The sequence below is a fragment of the Mirounga angustirostris genome, unplaced genomic scaffold, assembly GCF_029215605.1.
Source record: "Mirounga angustirostris isolate CCGP_5_RB_7025 unplaced genomic scaffold, mMirAng1.0.hap1 SCAF_5, whole genome shotgun sequence".
NCBI lineage: Eukaryota > Metazoa > Chordata > Mammalia > Carnivora > Phocidae > Mirounga > Mirounga angustirostris.
Window position 1 is genome coordinate 22,031,001 of NW_026991713.1, and position 19,844 is coordinate 22,050,844.

Consider the following 19,844-nt stretch of genomic DNA (forward strand, 5'->3'; position numbering starts at 1 on the left):
TTGACTGTGGTGATGATCACACAATCTACATATGTGATAAAATTGTGTAGAACTAAACACATAGTCACACACTTCCCCTTTGGCAGAATCTTTAAGCCACTGTGCGTGTAAAACTGGTGAAATCTGAATAAGATCAGTGGATTTTATAAATGCCAATTGCCTGCTGGTGATAAGATTGGGGAAAATTGAGTAAAGCCTATACAGAATCTCTCTTTCTTAATAGTTTTTATAACTGCATGTGTATCTATGATTATCTCAAAATAAAAAGTTTTAAAAAAGAAAATGGAGGGATATCTAGAGATATGAGACAGAGAACTGAATAAAGAATGGTATATCCACATTGGAGTGGACTATTATGTAGCTATTTACAAGAATAAATTACAGCTTATCATTTACTTGGTGGAATTTCCATAAGACTTTGTTGAATGAGAAAAGTAAGGTTTAGAAAAGTAAGAGTAATATGATTCTATTTTTATGAAACAAGGCCTACAAATATGTGTGTGTATATTTGTATGTGTGTGTGTGATAGAGAGATTTGACAATGGATAATTGTATGTGAAGATACACACTAGTTTGTTAACATGAATTACCTTGAGGGAAGGATGGATGATACAGATGGTATAGAGGAACTAGGGGAAGGCAAAACCAAGGAAAATGGAAAAAGAAGAAAAAATAGAGCACTAAAATACCAAAATATAAGACAATAATAAATTACATGTGTACATAATTGTGTTTTGTGTTCTTAAAATTTTTTAAGAATTATTTTTTATTTTGTTATTCAATAATTGAAAATTTATTGAGACATAATTTACATATTATTCAATCCACCCATTTAAAGTGTACAATTCAATGGTTTTTAGTATATTCACAGAGTTGTGCAACTATCCCCAGTCAATTTTAAAACATTTTTATCACACTAAAAAGAAATGTCACATCCATTAACAGTCACTCCTCTTTTTCACCCAATACTCCTTCTTTAGCCCTAGGCAACCACTAATCTACTTTCTGTCTCTATAAATTTGTCTATTCTAGATATTGCATATAAATGGAATCATATAGTTTATGGTATTTTTTGACTGGCTACTTTCATTTAGCATAATATTTTCAAGGTTTAGCTATGATTTAGCATCTATGAGCACTTCATTTCTCTTTATTGCTAAATAATATCCCATTTTATGGATATATCTCATGGTCTTTATCCACTAAAGTGTACAGCCTTGCCCATTTGCAGTCGTCCTGGTATGACAGTGGTTATGAGAGTTTTCTGTTTCTCTTTCCCTAATCTTTCTGTTAAGCTCTCTGCCTCATTTGGTCTCACACCCGGATATTAGGCTCTGCTAATTGCCAGCTTATTACTCTCTTGTTTTTGACAGTTCTCTAAGATAGGAGTTGCTCCAGAGTGTGGTCCAATTAAATTTGGTTAGGAGTACTTCTAGAGGTCAGTCTTTGAAGTTCGTTCTGACCTCAGAAGGGCATTTCTTAACTGTCTCTTCCTGGTTCTCTAAAACTAGCTGCCCTACTGTTCAGCCTGCGGTCCTAGTCTCCTTCTAGTTGCTTACCACAAAAATCTCCATTGTTTTTAACAATGCCCTTAGGCTTGAACTTCCTCATACTGTTTCAAATAAAGTCAGTTTCTTGGAGAGAGCTTTAGAGCTCTCTGCACTTAAGGACTGACCTATTTATTGAGTGACATATTATGACTAGCTTCCCTTTGGCAGAATCTTAGAGCCACTGTCTGGGCAATGGACAAGGATGGTAGCCTCTGGTCTTCTCATCCTCTCAGCTTGCCTTTCTGGGCTGGGCACGGAACCTCAGTTCTTATAAGTAAGCTGGGTTGAGGGCAATCAGGACCCCAATATTCCTACCCTGTCACAACTGTGATGGAACATATAAAATGGGGGCTGGGTAGATAAAAGGAGCCCATGACCTCTCAGCCAACTCACCAGGAATTTAACCTCTGAGCCTTGAAATCAGACGGAATTAGAATGCTGGCAGGGTTGCCTGGGTGGCTTAGTCGGTTAAGTGTCCGACCCTTTTGATAAGGTATCATATCCTTTGGATGGGAGCTGAGAGGGAGCCTCATCTCTTGGGCACAGCCACTCAGATTGGAGTTTCAGGTTGAGCTGGCGAGAGAGAGGAGAGAAGGAACACGTTATGGCTCAAGTGCCACAGACTCTCTGTTCTTACCAAGTTTCAGTAGATTTTCTTGAATAAATATTTTTTTCATCCTCTGTAGATTCTTAGAACAATTTGCTGAGACTTTAAAAGGTTGTTTTATTATAACAATATTCAGCATTATGTCTGTTTTGCTGAGGATCAGGTCCACGGAACTTTTCACATTTGCCATTCAGAAAGTGGCACCCCCAGATTATTTTTTTAAAAGACTGTGCCAAAGAAAATTCCTGGTTTAATCACATACTCTGAGCTTTAGTTTCCTTATCTGAAATGGGGCTCATAATCCATATCACACTGCCTAGAACATAGTATCTCTGAATAACGATTAATTTATGTTTTCCCTCCATTTATCTCACTCTGTGGACTTAGAGAAGTTCCAGTTGAATAAAGGTGACTGCCCAGTAATGTATTGTTATGCTTGAAAAATTTTAAGACTCCAAGAAAGTATTTCAAGTCATATTTGAGGTGAGAAATACACTTAACCACTATAAAAAAGTGATCTTCAACTTGAACCAGCATTCTTTTAGAGGTTTGGCTCATCAGAAAATACTTTAACAAGATTGCAAAGAATGACTCAAGATCTCTTTCTTCTTCCTCCCTCTCCCTCACCACCTCGCCCTACCCAACTCTCCCTACTCAATTTCCCTCCTGCATTATAGCTTTTCACCGACACATGAGAATTACTGAATAGAAACTGAATGACTGAATAAAGAATAAAATTTAATCTATACAAAGATTTGTTAAGTGATTGGTAACTAGTATTGTCTCCAACCTATATTTGTTTTTTAAAAATTGAAGTATAGTGACAAACAGTGTTACATTAATTTCAGGTGCACAACATAGTTATTTGACAACTCTATAAGTTATGCTATGCTCACAAGTGACTCACAAGTGTCATCATATGACACTATGACAATACCATTGACTCTATTCCCTATGCTGTACCAAAAGCCTGTTATCTCCCACGCCCCTTCACCCATTTTGCCCCTCCCCTCTGACATCAATTTGTTCTCTGTATTTATGGGACTGTTTCTGCTTTTTATTTGTTTGTTTTGTTTTTTAGATTCCACACATAAGTGGAATCATATGGTATTTGTCTTTCTCTGACTTATTTCACTTCACATAATACCCTCTAGGTCCATTCATGTTGTCACAAATGGCAAGATCTCATTCCTCCTTATGGGTGGGTAATATTCCATTGCACATCTTCTTTATCCATTCATCCACCAGTGGACACTGGTGTTGCTTTCATATCTTGGCCATTGTAAATAATGCTGCAGTAAACACAGCAGTGCATGTATCTTTTTAAATTAATGTATTTGTTTTCTTTGGGTACATACCCAGTAGTGGAATTACTGGATCATATGGTAATTCTATTTTTAATTTTCTGAGACATCTCTGTATTGTTTTTCACAGGGGCTGTACCAATTTACATTCCCACAGTGTATGAGGGTTCCTTTTCCTCTATATCCTTGCCAATATTTGTTACTTCTTGTCTTTTTGATACTAGCCATTCTGAAAGGTATGAGGTGATACCCATTGTGGTTTTAATTTGCATTTTCCTGATGATTAGTGATGTTAAGCATCTTTTTATGTGTCTATGGCCATCTGTATGTCTTCTTTGGAAAAATGTCTATTCAGGTCCTCTGCATATTTTTTAAATAGATTGTTTTCTTAGTGTTGAATTGTTTAAGTTCTTTATATATTTTGTATATTAACCCTTATGAATATATCATTTGCAAATATCTTCTCTCATTCACTAGGTTGCCTTTTTGTTTTGTGTATAGTTTCCTTTGCTGTGCAAAATCTTTTTATTTTGGCATAGTCCCAATGGTTTATTTTTGTTTTTGTTTCACTTCCCTAAGGAGACATATCTAGAAAAACTTTGCTAAGGCAAATGACAAAGAGATTACTGACTATGTTTTCTTCTAGGAGTTTTATGCTTTCATGTCTCAAATTTAGGTCTTTAATCCATTTAAAGTTTATTTTGTGTATGGTATAGTAAAGTGATCCAGTTTCATTCTTTTGCATGTAATGTCCAGTTTTCCCAGCACCCATTTGTTGAAGAGACTGTCTTTTCCCCACTGTATATTCTTACCTTCTTTGTTGTAGGTTAATTGGCCATATATTCGTGGGTTTATTTCTGAGCTTTCTATTCTGTTCCACTGATCCATGTGTCTATTTTTGTGCCAGTCCCACACTGCTTTGATTATTATAACTTTATAGTATATCTTGAAATCTGGGATTGTAATACCTCCAGTTTTGTTCTTCTTTTTCAAGATTGCTTTGGCTACTCATGTCTTTTGTGGCTCCATACAAATTTTTGTATTATTTGTTCTAGTTCTGTGAAAACTGTTATTGGCATTTTGATTGCATTAAATCTGTAGATTGCTTTGAGTAGTATGCACATTTTAACAATTTTAATTCTAATCCATGAGCATGGAATATCTTTCCATTTGTTTGTGTCATCTTCAATTTCTTTCATCAGTGTTTCATAGTGTTCAGGGTATAGATCTTTCACCTCCTTGATTAAGTTTATTCCTAGGGGGGCTCCTGGGTGGCTCAGTCGTTAAGCGTCTGTCTTTGGCTCAGGTCATGATCCCAGCGTCTCGGTTTTTCACAATTGAGTATGATGTTAGCTGTGGGTTTGTCATATATGGACTTTATGTTGAGCTATATGTTCCTTCTAACCCCACTTTGTTGAGAGGTTTTTTTTAAATCATGAATAGATGTTGTATTTTGCCAAATGCATTTTCTGCATCTATTGAGATGATCATATGGTTTTTACCTTAATTTTGTTAATGTGGTATATCATGTTTATTGATTTATGGATATTGAACCATCCTTGTGTCCCAGAATAAATCCCACTTGATCGTGGTAAATGATCCTTTTAATATATTGTTGAATTCAGTTTTCTGATATTTTGTTGAGGATGTGTGCATCTATACTCATCAGGATATTGGCCTGCATGCAAGCTATGTTTTATACTCATCAGGATATTGGCCTGCATGCAAGCTTGAAATAACTCTTCTCTCTCTCTCAAGAAATGAAAACCCTATGAAAGCCATTTCCAATGCCACTGATTTATTCATTTAACAAGATGATTTAATACCTAGGCTGTGTGTGTGTGGCACTCTTCTAGGTACTTGGTCCCAGATATGCATCTTAAGAGATGAGATAGGATTTTAGGATTTTAGCATATGCCTTACAAAGCCAAAACATTATTATTATGTCTGCACAATCTTTTTGTAGCCTATCTACCTGCTCATAGTTTAAAATGATCAGGAGTAACAGTGTGGATGTGACCCTAGGAGAGGCTGTAATTAATATTTACCCTTAATCCCATCTCATACCAGCTTTAGAGACAAATAGTGTCTTGTTTTCAACTCCTCATACAAGTAATGTTGAGCAACCAGAGCCCCTCAAAACTGATTCCTAAACTGCTGCAAAGTTTTTGACCTTCTTAAAAGATCTAGGACCAATCAGAAATAAATTATAATCAGGTGAAAAAGAGGATGAGGATGTTAAAAATCCAGACCTGAAAACTCTATTTAAAAACCTACCGATCAAAAATAAATAAATAAATGAAAATAAAAACATCCCCATTGTCTTTTAAATAAAGAATTCAGAGTCTTGGGATAGAATTTTTTTAATGAAATGTTAAATCTGAAACTAGAGGGCGCCTGGGTGGCTCAGTTGGTTAAGCGACTGCCTTCGGCTCAGGTCATGATCCTGCAGTCCCTGGATCGAGTCCCGCATCGGGCTCCCTGCTCGGCAGGGAGTCTGCTTCGTCCTCTGACCCTATCCCCTCTCATGTGTTCTCTCTCTCTCATTCTCTCTCTCTCAGACAGATAAATAAAATCTTAAAAAAAAATCTGAAACTAGAATTTTATGTAGTTTGGATTATGAAATGAAAATTATATTATTTGGTTTAGCAGGTGCATACTGAATCCTTACTACAAGCTGTATTGGCAAGACATAGTTCTACATTGGAGAAATAAGTCTTATACCCAAATAACTATAATATTAGACAGAAAATATTTGTTCTAATAGAGGGTCTAAAAATGCCATTTAAAACAGATAAAGAAAGCACTTATTCCTGTTAGGAGGGTTATAAAAGATTAAAGGAAATGTCTCATCCAAAGCCAGTGAAGGGGCAGAAATGTCGGGACATAACAAAACCAACCCAAGTGTGTTACAGGCTGCCTTTAGAGACCAGCTAGAAACCCCACCTGACGGGAGTACTGGGGAAAAAGAAATAAATGTAGATGATTTGTAGCAGATCATGGAGACCCCAAAATGTCATTAAAGGAGCAGGGAATTTATTTTGAAGCCAACTAAAAACCATGGAGGGCTTTTGAAACAAGGCATAACAATCAAAACTATCCTAGGGAGATTAATCTGACACCCATGTATAAATAGATTTTAAAATATCAGAGATAGGAAAACCAATACAGACACTATTGTTGCATCAGGTCACGTGAACCTAGACAACTTATAGCAGAATCAAAGTAGATGGCCATTCCACAAACATGAAAAAGGACATAGAATCCAGGGAATGGATGCAAAACACCTTGGTGAGGAATGACTAGAACTTGGGGATGCATGTGAGGCAGTGAAAGAGGGAGTCCCAAGATGTTTTGAAGTTCAATGTCTGTGTGCCAGGGAGGCTGACAAAGTTCTTAAAAAGAGAAAGATAAGGTTTGGAGAAAGAAGAAAAATAATGTTAATATTTATTAAATAATAAATATTTATTGAGCACTTACTATGTGCCAGGCACTGTTCTGGGGGGTTGAGTGTTATCTTTGATTTTTAAAACACTTTATGTAGAAAAGGCACTGTTCCCAGTCTGTGTAACCCCAAAGGCAGAGCTGGAACCAGTAAGTAGGAGTCAGGTAGGAAGTAAAATACCTGATAAGTGGAGACTTCCTGATAAGTAGTAAGAGCTCCGTTCTAGGCAGTATTCAAACATAAATTGGATAATAATCTTCTGGGCACCCTGTGACAAGGGATTTCTGCCTTAAGAGAGAGGTTAGACTAACCCTTCTTCAAGTTCTCTCCCAACCTTAAGTAAGAGTCTATTCTTTCCTATGATTTAGTCCTATGGGTTCTATTATTTTTTCCTTTGGGTTCTATTATTAATCTCTGGTTTCTCTCAATTATTAAATAAATTACCCAATCTGTCTGCCATTCAGTAAAACTCACACATTTGCATCTGTTATTCTTGAATTATTTTTGGTTAGGGCTCTTCTTCTTTATTAAAAATCTCTACCCAGTAATGTTACCTTTATAGCAATTTAGAATGCTAACCCTGGTAGACTGGGTTATAAATATCAGAGGGGAAAAGGAATTCTTGTGCCTAATAATATTTTTGTTTGGAAGAAGCCCTGCAAATGAGAAATGAATTATCTTGACTTCAGTATTGCGATGCAGTTTCTGTATTTTGCAGTAATTCAGAAGAGAAAAAAATATTTCAGAGAGGTTCATTTTGATACAGCATGTTAAAGAGAATAATTATTCTCCAAACCCTGCAAAGCTTTAGATAGGAAACATTTAGCTGTTTTGCGGTTAGAAAAGATGAAAGGAAAGAGAAGAAAAGGAGAGGAGAAAGGAAACCTGTAGTGAGCTCCAGCTATAAGCTATAGTTAAAGCTTTGCATTTCCTGGTGTCTTTTGAAACGTAAAATTCCACAACAAATAGCCCTGTAACGTATAACCAGTATGAAGATTCAATTCAGATTTAAGCACTTCGGTTTGCTTTTGAATCTTGCTATTTTCTGCATTTGTTTTGACTGCTCTCATCATTCAGGATTGACGCTTGGATGGGTGTGTAGGAGGAAGCAGCAGCGGCAGGCTTACAGCTTGCAGACAAAAAAAAATCTGCCTTATCTGATGGCTATTATTGAAAATGCGAGGTGTAGCCTGGGCTGGGTAATGAAGGGGAGCGAGCGAGGGGGAGCAAGGAGCATGGAGCTGCATACTGATGAGTGTAGGAGTACTTGATAAAAAGAATTCTGGCTGCTGGCCGTGCATTGCTCATTGTGGAGTACTCCAACAATCACATAGAACGCAGACCAGCTTAAGCTGACAGCTTGATATGCCTTCTTCTGCTGCCTGGTTTTGGGGGCTGTATGACGTACTGGTCGGTAGTAAAGATTAATATGTAAGAAATGTGGAGCTAGGATCAAGTCATACTCCACAGCCTGCCTGGCAAACTATGTTTTACTTCTGACTTTGCTCTCTCGCTGAGAACATTAATCTGTCAAGCTGGCGGGCTCCTTTGATAGCAACTTTCCCAGGAGCATGATGTGGCAATGCCACCTCTCAGCCCAGGACTACCGCTATTACCCAGTGGACGGCTACTCCCTGCTTAAACGCTTCCCTCTTCATCCTCTTACAGGACCCAGATGCCCCGTCCAAACAGTGGGACAATGGTTGGAAAGCATTGGGCTACCTCAGTACGAGAACCACCTGATGGCTAATGGATTTGACAATGTACAGTTTATGGTAAGACGCTCTCTGTGTCCACGGAGCTGCCTTTTGTCTGTCTTTGCTTCTTATGTGTCTTACACGGCTCAGAGGCAGCCTGATTTGCACCAAAACCGGTCAATTTATATATGTAACTGCATCAGAAAAATCGGATGCCCTTAGGACGGAACTTACTGTGTACATATAGACACTTGCCGAAAAATGAGGTCTATAGGCATCCATATACATATGTGTTATGTGAATGAACCGGTGAGAGTACTATTTATAGGCAGTGAAGGAAGATTAACATTTATGTTCTCCCTGTCATTCTTTGTGATTTTTATAAATTTGTCATCTCAGAATACCCAGTTAGATTATAGCACTCTTCAGTTAATTCTAAATTCCTAAAACATGTTCTTTCATGTGAGCATCAGCATTTAGTGATTAATTAGACAATTTGTTATGTTTACGGTGTGAAGATTATTTTTTCCTGGTAATTGTTCAATAAGCAGTTTAAATTATGTGGACGACCTTTAGTTTGCTAGCCAGCTGTTTCAGATGGTCAGTTATGGAGAACATTCACTTACTTACACATGCTGATAGAAGAGCACTGAAGTGTTATTTATTACTTTAGATAAAAAAAAACAAACACTTCCATCAACTACCTGTCAGTATTTAGAAAGAGAGGCTGATGGACTAAGTACATTCATGTATTCTGAGTACTGGTCTGCATGCAGTCTAGACCCGGTGTGTGCAAACTTCTCACTGTGATGAATATAGGTGAGGAAGGAGGGTGGGGAAATGTGCAGACCCATAATACAGCTTTCTAATCATTCATATACCTCCCCCGGTGCTCATCAGTTTCCCTTGTTAAGCTACGTCACAGTCCTTATTACCTTTCCTTGCTTTTAAGTTCTCATCACACGTATTACTGATCCCTAAATTTAGAGAGAGCTGCATAATATAAGCATGGAGCACACAAATGGCTTGCAGAAATAATTAATAGCTATTTCTAAATAAAATGCTGGGGCAGACACCTGAAGCTTATTAATGCCAGAATTGATAACAAAATATGAGGGCTAGTTAGGTTTTTTAAATTTCTATTTGAGATTATTTTTCTCCAAGCTTAACTTGACTATTATGATTTTTAAAATCAGTAAAATTGTTAAACTTCTGCCTCTTTTCCTAAAAAGTGTATGCTCCGTGAGCTTTTGTAAAAAGCTACATAAATGTAGTAAGACATATGAGCCCTAAGTAACTGTATACATAGAACTCTTTATGGACCTGTTTTTTATAATGGGATATGCAGCTACTGTTATTTATCTCAGGTTGAAGAGAACTGTCACTGATTAGACAGACCAGATATCATGGGTATTGAAATAGGGAAAAAGTGAAATTTCTTCGGTTGCTATGACAGTGTTAGGACACTAAGCAGATTTAGGACAGACTTAGGACACTAAACAGAGAACACTATGAATTCGGGGAACTATCAAACAGAATGAAAGTCTTTTCATAGTTATTTATATTTACTGCACATTTTGATGTCTTTATTCTTTCTCTCTGTCTCTGCCTGAGATAAGACTTTCTCATTCCCACTCCTCAAGCCCTTGTCCAAATTTATTCTGGCCCCATGAGAAGCTAGGTAGGTCTCTGGATTCTCTAGATTATTTGGCTACTTCCAAATATTTTAATTCAGCATAATTTTCCTCTGAATATTGGACACAATTGAGCAAATAGAACCCCTTTTTGAAAGCCCGAAACTGAAAGGTTAATCAAACAGTTTTCAAATAAACTGAGGTCGTAAAGCAACATTCAGGAATGAATTATGTATAAGTACTTCAAAATGTATCTGGGGGGCAAAAATCCTGGGTATATGTGACAAAACCAAGGTCTGACTTTCTCCATAGGCTATCGTCTTTATTTTTGCAATTCTAAGTTGCATATGTAATTTTCCAGAAAATGAGAAAACATAGTTAATTCAGATGAGTCAATCAAATACTTTCTTCATGAGACAGAATTAATTAAAAAAGAAAAAAACTTTGATCATTTAGAGAGGTAATTATGAAAATTGAACAAACCATAAAATAGTATCATCAATTATTGCTTTATATGCTACTACACACTATTTATTTGCTACTAGTATCATGAAAATTAGTTTTTACCTTTATAAAAATTATTTATTGATTTCCATAATCTGATTTATTTAATTATGAATTTAGTTAAAGTATACTAATATGATCAGCCCACTTTAAGAAACAGGTTTCATTAATGGGGTGAAAAATCTTTTAGACCTGCTTAGTCTCCACTCAGTGTCATATTCTAGCTTTTATTTTTCTTTTTTTTAAAGATTTTATTTATTTATTCATGAGAGACAGAGAGAGAGGCAGAGGGAGAAGCAGGCTCCCTGCTGAGCAGAGAGCCCGATGCGGGACTCGATCCCAGGACCCTGGGATCATGACCCAAGCCGAAGGCAGACGCTCAACCGTCTGAGCCACCCAGGCGCCCTCGCTTTTATTTTTCTTGAAGCACATTCTGACCTGCATTTATTCATCCTGTTGCCGAAGCAACAAGCACCACATTCCCATTAACTGTGATGTAGTGCAGGTCATGTATGTAGTGCAGGTCTTGTGATGTAGCTGAAGGTCAGAGTGATGCTTTTTAGAACACGACAGTAGAGACATCAAAAGGATATAATTAATGTTGCTTGAAACTTCATTGTACATCCATGCATAGATATACTTTATTTAGGAAACATTCTCAAGAGTTAACTTTTCATTTAATCGATATTCCATTAATGAATGTTTTAAAGGATCCATATAAGTGACTTTCAAAGTATTTATTGAAAGCTTTAAAAAAATTTTACTAACTCTGTTCTACATACTCTCACACATAAATACAATATATGGATGATTTATTCACAGGGCTTTGATTAACTTTAATAAAGATTTCTTACATCAGTTCCTAGACATAGTTAGAAAAGTAGGACCTCCATTTATTTTTGTGTATCTATCAATTATTGCTTCCCCTTTGGGCTCTTAATGTTTATCCTTGATTTTACTGCTGTGTGAATTTTTTTTCAGTACCTGAAAATCAGAATTCCAAACTTTTTCTTTATGTACCTGGTCCTGGTTTGCTGATATTTGTGCACACGGTTCTGACTTTCCTGTATCCTTAAATATATAAAATAAGTGGAAATTGATAAAATTTAAAGAATAACTACAAAACTACATCAGGTCACCTAAGACCTTGGGAGAGTTTGATCTATGTTGCAAACAAAAGCTCCTTCAACATGGAATCCTTCCTCAGGAGACTTAACCAAGCCCTACTTACCTGTTCATCCCCTCTAAGTCATATATGGTCAGCTCCCTCCTAGTGAAGCATGTGCTACTCACTAGCCTCTGGGAATGCTGCTGGGTTCTAAAATATGTCTATGTTTCAACATTTTTTTTTAAATCAAGGAGTTTAGGTATGAAGTGTTTAGTATACAAAACGTACATGCTTCTTTACTTCTTATTATATATATTTCTATCATCATCTCTTTTTTCCAAGTCTGATGACTGCTTCCTAAATTTTAAGTCTCAAACTATCTATTCTTCTCTTGATGACTGCTCATTTGTAGTCTCCTCTCCCCATCCTGGACAGCTATTTCCTTTCCTTTCCCTCCTTTTTTTTTTTTTTTTCATCCTCAAATGTCTAACTCAATTCCTGCCTTGTTTATGTAGCTTTCCTTAATGACTCTAGTCCCCTGGAGCCTCTCTTTTCTCTGCACTCATATAGTGGTTGTATTTGGTATGAAAAATTACATTTGGCATGCCATTATTCACTCTCTAGAATTAGAAGTTAAGTTTTCGCTCATATATATCTTGTCTCTCCCACTAGACTAGAAACTCTTCAAGTCCACATTCTGTGTATTCAATTCTCTGGTCTTTCTCACAACTCTTAATAATTCCGTGTACATAGACACCACCTCATAACAACTGGATGCACAGCAGACTGTTGTAGATGGATTTCCAGCCTCGTTTTTTAAATTGGGAGCCTTGTGGGGCACCAGGGTGTCTCAGTTGGTTAAGCGACTGCCTTCAGCTCAGGTCATGATCCCAGGGTCCTGGGGTCGAGCCCCACATCAGGCTCCCTGCTCGGCAGGAAGCCTGCTTCTCCCTCTTCCACTCCCCCTGCTTGTGATCCCTCTCTTGCTGTCTCTCTCTCTCTCTCTGTGTCAATTAAATAAATAAACAAAATCTTAAAAAAAAAATAAATCGGAAGCCTTGTTTTGCCAGTGGAACATGGAACATTAGTACCCTTCATTCATTCATGCAGCAGACTCTCCTTAAACATTTCATATGTGCTGGGAATGGTGCTAATTACTGAGAATGTAACAGTGAACAATCCATGATCCTTGACCTCTAACAGGTTACAGTGTTGCTCTCAGACCTATCAGATTATTTGCATGCACATTAGACACTCTTTCCTTCATGTGCTCCCACAAACAGGTACATACATAACATTCTATCACAGGGATCTTGCCCCTCATCCTTTTATATAATCACCATCCCTCAGCATATTCCTTACTAAAAATTGTTTTTTCAGCAGCAAATTACAGTAGGCAATGGAAGAGATAAAATCTATCATAGCAGGGCGTAAAGATAGATAAAGATACTGATACTGTTCACAACAAAACACTGACAGTGTTAATGGTAGATTTATGGTCCAAAAACTGAATTAAGAAGTTTGTATTATTGGAGGAGGACTGACTCATAGCCTCACCAGGATAACTAGCTGACAGTTATATTTGTAAACTCTAATCAAAAAGGGGGAAGAATGAAATTATACCAACTCATTTTTTTTTTTTTTTTTTTTTTTTAGCATTTCCTGTGTTTCTAGCAGTTGCCATCTAGGTTGGCTTAGGATGCTTTGACCATTATTAAGATGTCCAAAATGCAGCCTTTACAGAGTAAAAAATAAAATAATTCCAGGAGCCCTATGTGATTTGGCATTTTTATACACTTGGGTGGGTAGCATTCATAAAGGACTTGCTGAAGGTCAGAGTGATGCTGAAGAGTGGAGCCACAGAGCTCTTGGAAGTCATCCATTTGGACAAAAGATTTAAGGAAGATTGATCTTATAAGTATTTAGCTGAAATTTTCTTTTCCATTTTTGCGGTGCATTTTACATGCTAATGTACTTACTTCTCTTTTCCTCTTTTATATAACTTTTCTGTAATAAGAGCACCATTTGCAGTTGACCTGATAAAGTGACCTTTTAAGTGTCTTAGCAGCATATCATGATCCAAGAAAGAAGTTAAACTTGTGAAGTAGAAAAATAAATTGTCCCTAAAGGGTAAGCCTAATAACACCCAAGATGATTTCTTGTTTCAAACATTGCTTAAGAAAATTTTATAAAGTTACTGAGATTTAAAGGTCCAAGAGAAAAAAATACCTGCCACACTCCCCACACCATCCCATTCCTGAAACAGTCTAGGCTCTGAAGTGGGTGGCTTTACGGTGAATGTGCAGCTATCATTTTACAAACTCAGTCTAGTCGTTACGCATGCACTTCTGCAACAACAAAAATATATATATTTTTTTCAATTATGGGCATTTAATATCTGTTGGCATCCAAAAGTCAATGCCAGGAGGGAGTCATTCTTTATCTGGACAACAGCTTAATTACAAATGTAATAGGCAACAGCCTCACAGTAGTGTGAGAGAGAACTCAAGTAAGACTTCTCATTTCCACTGTCTTGCTTCTCTATGATTCGGTTTACTCATCTGTAAAATCAATCTAATGAGGGATCTAGGAGAAATGTTCTTTGGACTTGTTATTTAATATTTTGAGCTCTTTAAAGTTACAGGGTACAATATTGGTGGTGGCAGAGCTGTTAATTGTTCTTGTAGATCTCATTAGCCTTGGAAGGACACTGATTGCTCGTGCAGTGGAAAGTCAGAAATGAGGGCATGTTCAGGGATGACCGTCTTAGAAGAATGGCTCTCAGAAAAAAACATTAGCTGCAGTTCTAATCTGGTGATAGTGAGGAGGCCTTTTCTTCCATCTGGAAGTTACTCCAGTTACATTTTTAAGCATTAAAATAAGCTGCCCCATTTTCTAATAATGCAGTACTACAACTCCCATTACTAACTCATGCTCACATGAATTGGTCTTTAATTTAGTCATGCAGCACATTTGCATAATTTCATCTCCAGTATTGCTTTAAATGACCAGATATTTGGGAAGAGGAATTTACTTCATGAATCAGAAAACTTATTCAAACTGCCGAATTATGGACTACTTTTAAGAAATCCAGCCACAATCAAATTTTTTGCTTCTTTAAAAAGATGGATCTCTCAAACAAGTGTTCACAGGCAATGACCTCCATTTTCTCACTTCTAGTCACCTCCTTAACCCCTGTAATCCTGTCTGCTTCCCAGCTCTTCTGCTAAAATTGTTCTTTTTGAAATCAGCTGTGACCTGCTTCTTGCCAAATCCCAGCCCCCTTTCTTCTCATTGCATTTCTCTCGCCCTCTTTACCATGTCTTATTTTCACCCCTCACTCCTTATTGATATTCACTCCCTTATTGATAATTATTGGGTTCTGTGACATTACACTGTCCTTCCAGTCATCCCTGTTCTCTGATTCTCCTCCTGCCTCTAAATGTGCATGGTGCTCTACCTGTTCATCCATTGGAGAGACTGTAGTTCTCATGGGTCCATAGCTGTCCTACTCTCCCTCTTTCTACCTGGCTTCCAGTGCGGCCCCACTACTCAATAAACATTTCCATATACATCTATGCATGCAAAGCATTCAGCACAGACTTGGCAAAGAACAAATGCCCAACAAATGTTAAGTATTACTGCAGCTAGAGTGCTCTTTCTAAAGCACACGTTTGCTTTAGCACTACCCTGCTTAAAATAATTCAGTGATTCTCAATTACCTATGGGAGATTATGTTTCCAAAATCCTTAATATGGCTTTCATATTCAGGATCCTTTATGACCTGCCCAGCCCCAATTTATTTTTCAGCCTCTTCTGTTACCATTTTCCCTCTTTACAGTTCTAGAGAACTGTGTATTTATCTTTCATTGCCTGGCCTTTTGCACATGCTGCTCTCTGCCAAGAATGACCTTCCTTCTCCTCTTAACTCCTCTTTATCCTTTGTTCTCAGCCTAATTGTCACTTCTTTTAGCTGTCACTTTTTCCCTGGCCCTCCAAGTATGGGTCAAGAACGCTTTTTCTGGAGTTCCCTTTCTTACTACTTATTTTACTGTGCCATATTACCTATTTACTTGCCCACCCACCCCTACCACTTCTCCCACACACAAATTGTAGAACAGGGGTCAGCAAACTTGCTCTCTCAAGGGCCAGATAGTAAATGTTTTTAGGCTTTGAAAGTGGTCTCTGTTGCAACTATTCAACATGCTGTTGTAGTATAAAAGTGGCCATAGACAATATGTAAATAATGGATGTGGCTGTGTTCCAATCAAACTTTATTTACAAAAGCAGGCAGATTTGGTCGAAAAGCCATAGTCTGCTGTCCACACACTTGATTATTTTTAACTCCTTGAGAATTAGAAATATGTTTTGACCCCTTGTATCTCCAGGGACAAGTCATGGCTTACACACGTAGACACAGTAAGTGTTTGATGAAAGGAGGAAGGAAGAAAGCAAATAAGGATGAAGGAAAGGAAGAAAAGAAAAAAGGAAAGAGAAAGGGAGTGAAGGAATCTGGCAGGTGGCTACGACAAGGTTTCTGAAGGCCTGTTCAGTTTAAAGAGAACCTGGTCAATAGCTAAGGATATTCAGAGCAAGAGCCAGCCTTCAGGAGTCTCCTAAGAGCTGGAGAGGGTGTTTTTGCTCGAACCAATCAGACGGGAGTATATTTTCAGCAAGAGCCCTGCACAGGCATAGGAACTAGAAAAACACAGCTGCAAAGGGAGCCTGTTGTTCACTCTCTTTGGAATTCCTTTCTCCTCCTTCTTCACCTAATTATGCAGCATTGTTCATGATTCAACTTAAGCATCACTTCCTCCAGGAAGTATTTCCTTATACCACCCTGTCATCTGGCTGGCGTAATCACTCTGTCTCTGGGCTCCCCTGGCACCCTGCCCTTAGCCCTGTGCTAATCTCTATTTTATTGCATTGCAATTATATGTTCAGATGTCTGCCTCCCACCCTAGAAAGTGAGTTCCTTTAGAAGCAGAGATCAGGTCTTATTTATCTCTGTATTCCTAAAACTTGGTGCAGTGCCTGGCATATAGTAGCTTCTGATAAACACTGATTAGATAGATTTAAAGTTCAATTCAGTTTCATATAAATTATCCCATGTAATTCTTACCATATCACTGTCAATAAGTATTGGTATCCCCATATTTATAAATAAAGAGAATTATTATTATATTATTATTATATAGCCTGGGTAACTCTTACTTCAAAAGCCTCAGCTCAGAAGTTCCTTCTGGGGAGTCTTTTACAAATTCTGTTGTGGTATTACTCAACTGTCCTTCACTGGCCTCCCATGGCCCCTTATACACACCTTTAATGGAGCAGTCTTATCATACAAGGCTGAATTATCTGCTTCTTTACCTTACTCCTTCCCCTGAGAAAAAGAGCAGTGTTTTGTTCAGTACCATTTTCCTAGCACATAATAGGTCCTTGTATAGTTTGCTAGGACTGCCATAACAAAATGCCACAAACTGTGTGGTGTAAGCAACAAAAATTTATTGTCACAGTTCTGGAGGCCAGAAATCCAAGATCGAGGTGTTGGCAAGACTGGTTCCTCTGAGGCATGTGAGGGGAGGATCTGTTCTAGGCCTTCACTTGCCAACAGTCTTCTCCCTGTATTTTCACATCATCTTCTCTGTGTGTGTCTGTGTCTAAATTTCCTCTTCTTATAAGGACACCAGTCATATTGGATTAGGGTCCACCCTAATGACCTCATTTTAACTCGATTACCTGTGTAAAGACCTTATCTCCAAATAAAGTCACATTCTGAGGTACTGGGGGTCAGGACTTCAACATATGAATTTAGGAGGAACACAATTCAGCCCATAGCAGTCCTTAATAAATGTGTGTACAGGAGTATCCTTTACTATCCCTCCTATTGCCAAGTACAGTCCATAATGGTCACACAATAAATATTTGATTAATTGAATTAAACTCAATCTACTTGAGGTTTACATGAGATTTAAAATGTTCAAAGAATCTGATGTTATTCTTTCATCAATGATAAATGCAGTTGCCCTGATCACTTACAGTTTCTCACACATGGGTAATTGTATATAAGGTCATGCTGCTAGTTAATATGAGAAACACCAAGGCCAGAACTGAGAGCTTCCTACCTCTCTAGCCTTACAGTCTTTCCATTTTACTTTGCAGCTCTGCTGGCCCCTAAATAAATCACATTTACAGGAAATATTTATTTGTTTGCCATCCTTATGGTTGGTAACTATTTGGTAGCAAAGCCCAATATAACCAATTTAATAAAATAACTACTGTTTAACAAAAACTTGTTATATATATTTTTACATACATTGTATTTACCTCTCCCACAAATATTACAAAGTATGTATTACTATTCCAGTTTTACCAATTACAAAACTTAGAGAGAGACCAAATATCTGGCCCAATGCACTCAAGCTTCAAACCCAGGTCAATCTGAGTCCAAAGGGAAAAAAATTTTTCAATAAGTTTTGCTTGGGCAACATAATGTAGGTGAGCTGAGACAGGTATTGGCTCTGAACAAACAAAAGTAGCATAAGCATTCCTTGTTCTTGGAGGGATGATTCAGAGTACCAAGAAGAGAGATGAGAGAGAAGAAAAACCTTGCCTCATGCAGAGATTAGGAAGTCAGACTAAGGAAACTTCCCACTATACACAGGGTTATAAAAAAACATGCACCTCCAAGTCAAGTCTGTCCTCAGACTATGAGACCATCTAAGTGGGAGTCATTCTATGCACACAGGAGATACCTCATCAAACAAGAATAGTGTTAATGGAAGACATGACTTACCCTTCCGTATAATCTTTTTTGAAGTGTAATGAGTTGTCATTGTGAGTTGCTACGTATTATTATCCTCCAGAAAACTCAAGCTAAAGAGACACAGAAATAATACCTTCCAGGTCATTGCATACTTGTTGCTGACTTCATCCCAGACTTCCTAATCTGAGAATGTACCATGCACATCATAAACATTGGAAACTATCCATTCATTTAAGAGCATATGATCTAAAAGGGTATTGAGAAACAAGAGCCCTTATGACTCTACTTAGAAGTTATAGAGGCATATTAGGAGAAAAGAAAAATACAATGAATAATTAATCTAGGCCTCTGAATATCAGGCCATTGATTTCTGCCCCTTGAGTCCACAGAATTAAATTTCAGATTGTTAAACTTTTACCTTCTGTCAGACTGAACAAAGATGATTAGGATTCATATCCAAAGCATTGTGGAACATCTTGCATTTATAAGCCAATGTCTGTTTAAATGGTTGGCAAGAAGAATTAGATTTCTCCTTCCAGAGTTTTGAAGGAGATCTGGGAGTAACAGGCCTAGAATCTAGAGTTTCTCATGTTTATTTGACAGGAGTTATATTATACACTCTTTTATCAGGAAGGAATAATCCTGTAAAGAAGGAGCTGCAAATTTTGTATTCATCAGACCTATAACTATGTAACCCATCCAGTTATCTGCAAGCTCAGAACAAGAGAACTGAAAATACAGGCTGGCCAACATTGACTCCAGAAATCCGCCAATCTTAAAAAAAAAAAAAAAAAAAAGCAAGCAGAAGATCATTCATATCAATTCAATAATTTAAGAACTGCTGGATAAATAGTAATGAGGTTCTTTGGGGGGGGGGAATGGAATGGAGGGTATGTTATACAGTCAAAAAAATGTAACCCACTTACTTCCTGGTAATTAATTATGATGTACTAGAAATGAGAATACCATATTAAGTTCCTACTGCACTTTATAGTCTTTAAACTATTATACATACATTATCTCAATTAATCCAGGAGACTAAATAAATTCTATTCTCAGTTCTAGCATAAATGGTGTGACATTGGGTAAGCCTTCTTTTCTGCAATCTCTGAACAAGTTCAGCTATAACTTAATTTTTTTCAAAACCTGCCGTTAATCCTATGTCTATTCTGGATTCTCTTCTTCCCTTCAAAACCAAGCTTCTCCAAAGAAATGTCTACACTTGCTGG

At 37.4% G+C, this 19,844-nt stretch overlaps 1 protein-coding gene across 1 annotated transcript in view; it reads left to right on the forward strand.

Moving 5' to 3' along the window:
• The window catches only part of ANKS1B (ankyrin repeat and sterile alpha motif domain containing 1B), a 1,110,621-nt gene that overhangs the window by 714,214 nt on the left and 376,563 nt on the right, over positions 1–19,844 (forward strand). The window contains exon 15 of the mRNA XM_064590752.1: positions 8,575–8,681. Within this exon, the coding sequence (XP_064446822.1) occupies positions 8,575–8,681 (107 nt within the window). The remainder of the gene's footprint in view (positions 1–8,574; positions 8,682–19,844) is intronic.